General features: G+C 38.3%; 1 protein-coding gene across 1 annotated transcript; it reads left to right on the top strand.

Moving 5' to 3' along the window:
- The first annotated feature begins 3,370 nt into the window (after positions 1-3,370).
- On the top strand, positions 3,371-4,466 carry nkx3-1 (NK3 homeobox 1). Its single transcript, XM_014012509.1, has 2 exons — positions 3,371-3,631; positions 3,875-4,466. Exons 1-2 carry the CDS (start codon positions 3,445-3,447, stop codon positions 4,267-4,269), a joined length of 582 nt encoding a protein of 193 aa, XP_013867963.1. The 5' UTR covers positions 3,371-3,444; the 3' UTR covers positions 4,270-4,466.
- The last annotated feature ends 4,831 nt before the right edge of the window (positions 4,467-9,297 follow it).

Here is a 9,297-nt window from a genome sequence, read left to right as displayed (position 1 = left end):
TGCACTATCTCACAGACTGTTTTCATCTGATAATAACAACATTAAAGGGATGCCAAACTAAACAAATCTATGAGGTAGTGTTTCAGGGCATCATAATAATTAGAAAAAAAAACAATAAATGAGAACAGTGGACAACAAGTTAAGGTCTGTTATTTAGAAAAACAGAATTTTTGATCACAAATAGCCAGCATTTGTTTGGTGATATAAAAATTTAAACTGCTAAACACATTAATGGATGGGAGATTATTTCACTGATTGAGAAAAATAAAATAAACACCAGAAAAAATTGTACATTTGTAAAAATGTAAGCTGGAGGGGGGAGGCATCCTTGAAGGACAGAATAATCTGAAATGCATCTTAGAAAACATTTAGATGCAAACTGAAGTTTTTATTTTAATTACACATTGGTCGTTATTTTTATGGAAACTCAAACAGACCCAAACAAAGGGGTGCATTCAAGAGCCTGAGTATTCACAGAACTCTGAGTCTTCTTGATGAAAACTGATCAAAATCCTACAAAGTTATGACAAAGTACAGGTCTGACTGACATAAAAGTGTCCTTTCAAAGTGACAGCATGTCTGTTTCATCATACATGAACAAGAGGACCAGAGACAATCTGATGCTGAGCAGATATGGGCAGAGCTGTGATGAATGCACTGTAACATCACAAAATCTCCCCACTCGTCATTTTGCACAAAAAAACAGCAGAAGACTGACAGACCGACGGCTCAGCAGCTTCCAGCCACACAAAGAAAACATTGTCACCAAATTGTTTTTACTGTGGAAGACAAACGTCTTCCCAGGGTAAAAGGTCAAAGTACAAGCATGCAGCAACATATCTGAGCAGTCACACACACACACAAACACAATAAAAAAAGAAAATGGTACTGATTTCAACAGAAAGGCAGCCATGAGGACTGACAGAGGATCTGATGCAGGATCATCTTCTGCCCGTATCCTAACAGAAGAAAGGAAGGGGATGACAGCATCGCAGCTCGCCTGAAAGACTTGTTTAAAATATAATCACCCCACCACCACCAGAACAGAAACATCACAGTCACTGACTCTTACTGACTTTGTTTATCCTCCTGTCGTCACAGAGCAGAGCCAGTTCTTCTAATTCTAATTCTGCTAATTCTCCAGCAGGAATAATAAAGAAAACCTCAGGTGAAAGAGCTTTTGAAATAAAAAAAACACATTAACTTGGGAGCAATATTCAGTACTTCATGGCTTTAAATAAACAACTTTTCACATGATTTAAGCATTTGTAACGTTGCATTCTTCTCTCAAACCTACCTAAATGACTCAAAAAATAAAGTTGGGGGATTTTAGAGGAGAGAAGAGAGTGTGTCTAGACGATGGGGATAAAGGATCTCTTTGCTTACAGTTCAACATACCAAATAAGACAGAGAGTCACGGACAAGGTCAGGGTGAAACTTATCACACAGGTGATCTTAAAACTGTGTTGACAAGACAGCAGGTTATAGGAAAGGAGCCTTAGCAGATTTAAAGTAAATGTTTTCTTTTAATAAATACAAATGTTGGAAAAAAAACAGCCCTTGAATCCTAAACTGTATTTTTATTGCACATTCCAGTACTTCCTGTTTTGAAATCCCATCAAACGAAGCTTATTTGTGACTTTTTATTGAAGCAGTGATGAAACTTGCAGTCATCGCTTTCACGCTGGTGTGGTTGAAGTTAGAGTCAGTGGAACCAGAGGGCATATAGGGGTGGCATGTTTACCATACCCTGAATTCACAGTTCCCCTAATGAAGCATAAAATCCCAAAGCAACACGGCAACATGGACGCCTCCAGTAAAGGCCCGAGTCGGTGCAGAAAGGTCAGCATCCGAGCCGCAGAGAGCAACAAATAAACAGCTCCCAAACAATGAGGGCATCCATTCAGGAGCCGGCCTAAATGTGTCAGACTCATTAGAGCTCTGGGGTGTCTGACCACCCACTCTAACCCCCCACCCAACCCGTCCTACTGCAGACAGAGCTGTCTCCCCGAGGCTGCTGAGTAACTGAGCTGATGGCTCTGTGAGAATTAACACATGAAGCTATTTACTGCTTAAAGAAAAATTTGTACTGGAAGCAAAAAAAAAAGTATTTTTTATGCGAACTCACAATTTTATTAAAGTATGTCAAAATAGAATTCATTTGTAAAGATTATGAACACTTAAAACTTAATTTGTATGAGTCAAAGAGTGTATTTTTGTTTGTTTGGTGTTGTTTTAACTGTTTATTAACTGATACACATAATGCAAGGTACAAATGTGGTAAAGACAAAATAACAAAATTGGCTTCAAAACTCATTTTTTTAATTTTACAAATTATTGATAAAGTTTCAAAAGCAAAAATAATTCTTAACTTTGTGATTGTATAAAAAAAGCACAGTCACAATTCAAAAAGTGTACTTTGCAACCTTTTAAAATCAAAATAATGCTAAAAATCTGAGTCTAAACCCTCACCCCTCTAAAGATTTACATCATATAAAGCACTAAAACTAAAATGTTTAACTCATTTAGATTACTGTAAACAAAGTTTATGACTCAAACAAACAAAATCAGTTTTGAGCTCATTCTCATCAAATGGATGGATTGACATAATGAGAGTAAAAATCACCATAAAATTTAGTGTTCCCAGTTTTCCCCCCTAAAACTTCATTTTAATATGCTATGTTTTACAACGTGTGCTGAATTATATAAATATACACTATAGGGATGCACGATAAATTCTCATTAATATCGGTATCGGCCGATATTGTCCATTTTTTAGAATATCTGTATCGGTCAGATATGTAAAACTGGGCTGATATTAACATCCAATATTGATTTCTCACTTTTTATCTTTGAGTCTGTGTTTTGGGAGGGCAGATGGTTGGTTGAGCAGCATCTGTTTGATCCTGATGGTGATATTGATGCTGCGCAGCCAGGAATAACTGAAGTAGAGCCATGTCAGAGGTCTGGTTGTTTATTCACGGTATCAAAAAAAAGACTCAAGTGTGTTTGTGTGTGTATGTACAATATAATTTGTGTTTGTGTAATATCGGTAAAATTTCGATCATCGGCCACAACAGGAGTAATTATATTGGATATTGATATCGGCTGAAATTTTCATTTCGGTGTATCCCTACACTTAAATGTTTGTTTTACCTAATATTTAATTTTTTGGCACAGGAATACAAAATGATATTAAAAATACAAATTACTTTTAGTAATAAATAACTTCCTCTTGTTTAAAGTCAGTTTGCATCAAGTCTAAAGAGACACTGAAAGTTAAACTGAGCAGAGTCGTCCCGCCTCCTTCACTTTAGTCCGCCTCTACACTTCACTTAAATTCAAACCTCCTGAGTGTGTGAGGACACACACACACACACTGCCTCAGCTGCAGCTTCCTGATACAGAGAGGCCTCCGTTTTATTTATTTATTTTTAATTCTGGATGGAAATGTCCTGCACCATCAAGCCCCGGACATCTTTCCTCATCGAGGACATCCTGTCCACTGAGGACAGTGCAGCAGTGGACAACAAGTGCTGCTCGGTGAAGACGGACAGATGTTGGGAAGAGGAATCTGAAAAGCTGTCAGCTCAGTCTTATTCTCAGGAGTCCATGTTTGGAATGCAGACAGGTGAGCTTCTGTGAAAAAAAACATTCAGGAGATTTGGTGTTTTTGCCAGATTTAAATGTAGAATCTTGATTTTTTTTATTCTTTTAGATTAATTAAGTGGACAAGTGGAAAGTTGTAGCAATATATTATAGGATCCAGCTTTAAACTGATGTTACAGGAGCTTTTTTTTTTTTGTTTTCATTTTAATATTAGCCTCGTAAATCCCACCTGTTTAAAGACACATCTCTGTCCCGTGCCCTGCAGAGTCTCACTCACCTTCTCCGCGCTCCTCGGAGTCCAGTTTCTTCTCCTCTGGGAAGCAGAAGCGCTCCAGAGCGGCATTCACACATCTCCAAGTGCTCGAGCTGGAGAAGAAATTCAATCACCAGAAATACCTGTCGGCCTCAGAGAGGGCCCACCTGGCCAGCACCTTGAGACTAACCGAGACCCAGGTGAAGATCTGGTTTCAGAACAGGCGCTACAAAACCAAACGGAAGCAGCAGTCACTGGAGAGCTGTAAGGACGTGTACAGAGCAGGTGGACTGGGTCTGAGGGAGGATTTGGTCCGATCCTCGTTAATACCCTCCTTCTGTAAAGCCTATCAATACAGACCCTATCTGTGGGACTACAGTGGCGCCTGGGGCCCCGTGATGTGGTGAAAACGAGTCAGGGTTTATAACATTTGCTAAATACTTCGTGTTAGAACTTTAGATTGACGTTTGTTGTTATTTTCTCCTCTGTTAAATGAATGCAGTAACTTCAGCAGGCTGTCTTCATGAAAAGATGTACACTGGGATTTGTACAGTGAGATAAATGAAGTTGTGCTGCATTCTTTAATAAATTATTGTTGATACAATTTATTTCTCCTTTTAATGTCCTGCAAGCCCCCACAGACTCACCCACACTTTAACAGCAATTATAATTTTTAAAACATTACATAAAACATAATGTAACATTTGGCACAATTTGACCACTTCATCGAACACAAAAGCAAACTGAAATACGGCTTGGTAAAGTGAAAAGACATGAAGGCTGTGTGCATGTTTCCTGCTGTTGAATTTGAAGACACTTAGTTCTGACACTTGAGGTATGCCGCTGAAAACATTTAAACTATCTGCTTGGAGTTCAACTTGATGACCGCGCTGCGATAAGTGTGATGTTATCAATACGGACTGAAGAATGAGAACTGATTCCTGCAGAGAGCCTCTGATCTGATTACATGAAGATAAACAGCTCTCCAGGTTCCTGAAGAGAGATGACATCGTGGAGGAAGCAACTGTGCGAAGCCAGGCAAAATTTATTTAATGACATAACTGATTTAAAAAAAACGTGAATTTGTTTGGTAAAAACTTTTTTTTAAATAATCAAAAAGGTTAAGCATTATTATTGAAGCGATTCAAAGTAGCACATTTAAATTCTGTTTGAAAAATGCCCAAAAGAAATGTTTATAAAAATTCACCTGTTCCAAAGTCTGAACATTACGTCATGATTCAAGTTTGGTTTTCTTGCAAGTCAGTGTCAAGCCTGATCACAGGTGAGTCATTAGGCTAGGTGTCTGAGACACAGGGACATGAAGCAGAACATCTGGGTCATTTCGTTTTAACGTCTTTAGTGCTGCACAGTGACAGAATCTGTTTACTGAGCTGTATTGCAAACACAAGCCAATAGAGGGGTGTTCATATTATACATGCATACTTTCTGTTCCAACATCTGATTGGACAGCAGTTTTATTGAAGCTTAATTCTGCTTATTTTTATGGTTTAAGTTTTTAATTTGTTCGCTAAAAGCAGAAAATTAAAAAAAGACATTGTTAATGACGTTATCCACGGTCGTTATTTAGCCTGCAGCTGTGTTTAAAATCATCATGAACCAAAATAGCCAACTTTATTATTATAGTTTGGTAATTTTTTTCAGAATAGATGTTGAAGGGTCAAAATTGCATATGTTGTCATAAGTAATTTAATTCAAAATTGGTACAAATAGAATAGAATAGAATAGAATAGAATAGAATAGAATAGAATAGAATAGAATAGAATAGAATGGTCTTGATTGTTATTGCACAAGTAAGAAAGACAACAGCAGCATGTACAGTATATACAGTATACACAATGAGGTATGATTTGGCAAGATTTTAAATAAAATTTGTACACACACAAATAAAAGCTTTTTGGGGGGACATCAGACCTGAAAAAACAGTGACAAAACTAATAATAAAGTACTTGTTATTAGAAGTAGTAAAGTTTACTACAAGATGTATCCCATTTTTTTCATTTAACGTGAAAGAAGACATGTGACACAGTGTGTTACACAAGCCCATTCCCAACAAAGCTGTAATATTGTGTAAAATTATAAACCAGGTTGCAATGATTTGCCGATCTCATAAACGCATATTTTATATGAGTAAGAATGTATTTAATTTGGTACATAGTAAACATAGCAAATGTTCAAACAAAAAATTGTACAAATTTTAGGGGGGAAATTGATTTTGAATGTTATGACAGCAACACATCTCAATAAAAGAGCAACAAAAGATTGTAGGAGGAAAGGGCAGTCAGGATGTGTTTTTTGTATTATCATTTTATCAATCTTTATATTCCTTGTACCAGTACTCACTTCTCCTCGGTTCATTTCTGCTCCTTTGTCCTACATCTGTTCCTGTTTCTGCGTTAGTCACAGCTGCAGCCACTTACATCGTTAGCACCAGCCTTTTGACTGCTGCAGTTTTTACTTCATCACCCGTCGAGCATCTTCGGCCTCTCAGGCCACGCAGAGTGTTGTTATGCTCTGTGAGACTCTCCTTGTGTTTTGTAAGTATTTTGCTACCACAACAGCATTTTGTTCTGTTTTAAGACAATTGTTCCTTTGAAACACCTTGAGCTAGTCTGCGTTCTTGGGTCCAGCATCCAGTTAACTGCGATAGTACAAAAAATAAACAGAAGAGCATTTTGCAACTAATTAAGTTACCTGTCAACAGGTCAATAAAAGGACTGTGTTATAAAGAGGCTGAATGTCAGAAATAAAGATGGACAGATGTTCTCTTGTCTGCGATAATCTGTCTAAAAAAGTGGAACAAGTTTAGGATAATGATCCTCGGCGAAAAGTTGGAAAGACTTTGAAGCGTCCACAAAGCATTGTCTGTAAAGACAGTTCACCGTGTCAGCCATAAATGCTTCTTAAAGCTCTATCACGCAAAGAAGAAGCCATGTACAAGCACCATTTAGAAATGATGCAGCTGTCTTTTCTGTGCTCTGAGACAAAGAGGTGAAACAAAAATTTAAATTTCTTTCTGGAAACCGTGAACTCTTATCAGCCCACAGTTCAAAACCTTGCCTCTCTGATGATGTGGGGTTGCATTAGTGTCTTTGATATGGACAGTTTAGTCATCTGCAAAGGCACCATCAGTGCAAAAATAAAGTATATACAGGTTTTAGAACAACACATGCTTTCATCCTGAACTATTTATATAAAAACTGGAGGCCAGCGATGTGGTCTGAGTCATGCAGGCTGGTATGCTGAGCTGATATCATTCAGGGACTAACTGTGCCGATAAGATGGCACGCATGATTTGGGGCTTTACATTTTTAAGAAGGGCATGTTTGTAGTAACGTAACCAAAGTGTGAGCTGAGGGTTGATGGAGCTGATAGATGAAGATTTGAGAGCTCTCAGTCACTAATCTGTCTGACTTTATGAGGAACCCGCCCTCACAGGAACCTGAGTAAAAAAGTGACTTAAATCATTTTCCTGTTTAGTTTTATACCTTCTGAGTTGTACATAATCTCAACTATCATACATAATTCTAAATTATATAATCTCATTAAAGTAGCAAATGGTATATCATATTTTCGGTGGAGATATTGTGAATAAATAATATCTTACATTGCTTTGAGCATCATCAGTTTGATTAAAACCAGAGTGATGGTAAGCTAATGACAAGTTAACTCGTCACTCTGAATTAAAACTTTATTTCTCCAAGCTGAAGTCCTTCAATGAGCTACCTACAACTGACAAGATATAGTTTATAACCACACTTTAAAAGATCTGAAATATCCCATTTAAAATTACCATTGATAATCTAGACAATGTAAGCTTGTGAGTAGTCCTATAATCAAACCGAAATCTTAACTTTTATTGATTTCCTTAAACTAAAGTGAGTTCTTATCAACAGTAGCAGCTGAACTATTCACTAAGCCCTGGGAGTAAACAGGTAATTAGTCATGAAGAGGGCAGATAACATCTGTTTTGACGGCACTGAGAATCTGACTGTATCTGGGTGTCTCTCTCAGGCTGTAGTATATGAACAAGCTCATCAGATACGGGAGTTTGTGAAAGGGTGAAGCTGAAGGTTAGGAGAACTATCCCTATTGTCCTCGCTATTGTGATGCCTGCACTTCCGCACGCTCAAAGAGACACGGTACATTGACTCCCAAACAGCGAGGCCCTGAAACATCTTCTTGTCAGGATCTCATTCAACTCGAGGTGTGTCTGTAGAACTGAGGATCTGTGGGCCACCTGTGTTCACTGAACTGGGACAGTAAACACTGTTTGTTTCATTTGTATTTAATACTTTACATTGAAAACATTTTTTGGTGTGTGTGCACAGGGGGCATAAACTGGGACATATAAACTTACAGTCCCCTAATTACCATGCAATTACCTAGAATTTACATGGTAACTAATTTCCTTTCACTACACAATTATGTTCTTTGCTTTGCTTCATACAGAGGATCTGGACTCTCTGCTATTGAGAAGCAATTGCTTGCTGGAGGCGCGGCTTCTGTTTAAGTTTAAAACTATTGGATCGGTTGGCCGTGACGTATGTGTTCACCAGCTCCACAGTAAAGGAGGCTAAGCTAAGAAGCTAACCGGAAATTGCGTGTGCTGTAAACAACCCTACTGAGAGGAGAAAAGTATCGAGCCAAACAAGACGTCTAAATGAGAGCTGCTGCTTTGTCAGACAATTTTGATTTAATTTGGAAGCCTTATAAACACGGACTGACTTCATTCACTTCCTCCACTGGCATTGCTAAACTAACTAGAAGACTGCGCAGAAAATCGACGTTGTCATTCAAAACTCCTCCTTCTGTTTGCTGATTTGCCCAGGTAAAATTCTTCTGAAGAAATCCTTGTCTATGGAAGAAAGCCCAGACGGAGCAGTGAAGGGAAACTAGAATTGAGCGGAACTGAGTAGGAAGGCAAGGGCCAGGCTACAATTATGTGGTATTACAATATTACAAAAATTTACTATTTCCTAGGCCTGTCACAACAAACAAATCAATTAATCGCATGATGAAAATAAATTAAAATGAAGACAATAATTTTCATTTGCCTGCTTTTTTGTTTTCTTTGTGTCTCCATCTTTTTTAATTCTTAGCAGAAGTGAACTGGTGCCAGGTATTTGCCAGGCACGTGGTCTCGAACCTCTGTAGCATGAAAGCCCGTGAACAGGCATTTAGCCAGAGGAGCCTCTTCAGTTTTCTGCTCAGTCTGATAAGACTTTAGCTCCTTTTACTCCACAGCCTGATGCTCCCCCAGAGCCGGCTCTAGGCATAGGCAGATGAGGCGATCACCTAGAGCGCCATCTGCTGGAGGTGCACCACTGCTTCCGCTGAAAAAATACTGTATATATTATTATTTGTAACCCCCGCTTGTAACTCCACTCGGCGGCACCCCTTGCTATGTCTTAAAA

This window comes from Austrofundulus limnaeus, unplaced genomic scaffold, assembly GCF_001266775.1.
Source record: "Austrofundulus limnaeus strain Quisiro unplaced genomic scaffold, Austrofundulus_limnaeus-1.0 Scaffold92, whole genome shotgun sequence".
NCBI classification, from domain to species: Eukaryota; Metazoa; Chordata; class Actinopteri; order Cyprinodontiformes; family Rivulidae; genus Austrofundulus; species Austrofundulus limnaeus.
Note: the sequence above shows the minus strand (reverse complement) of the source record. Positions and strands in the feature narration are given on the sequence as shown.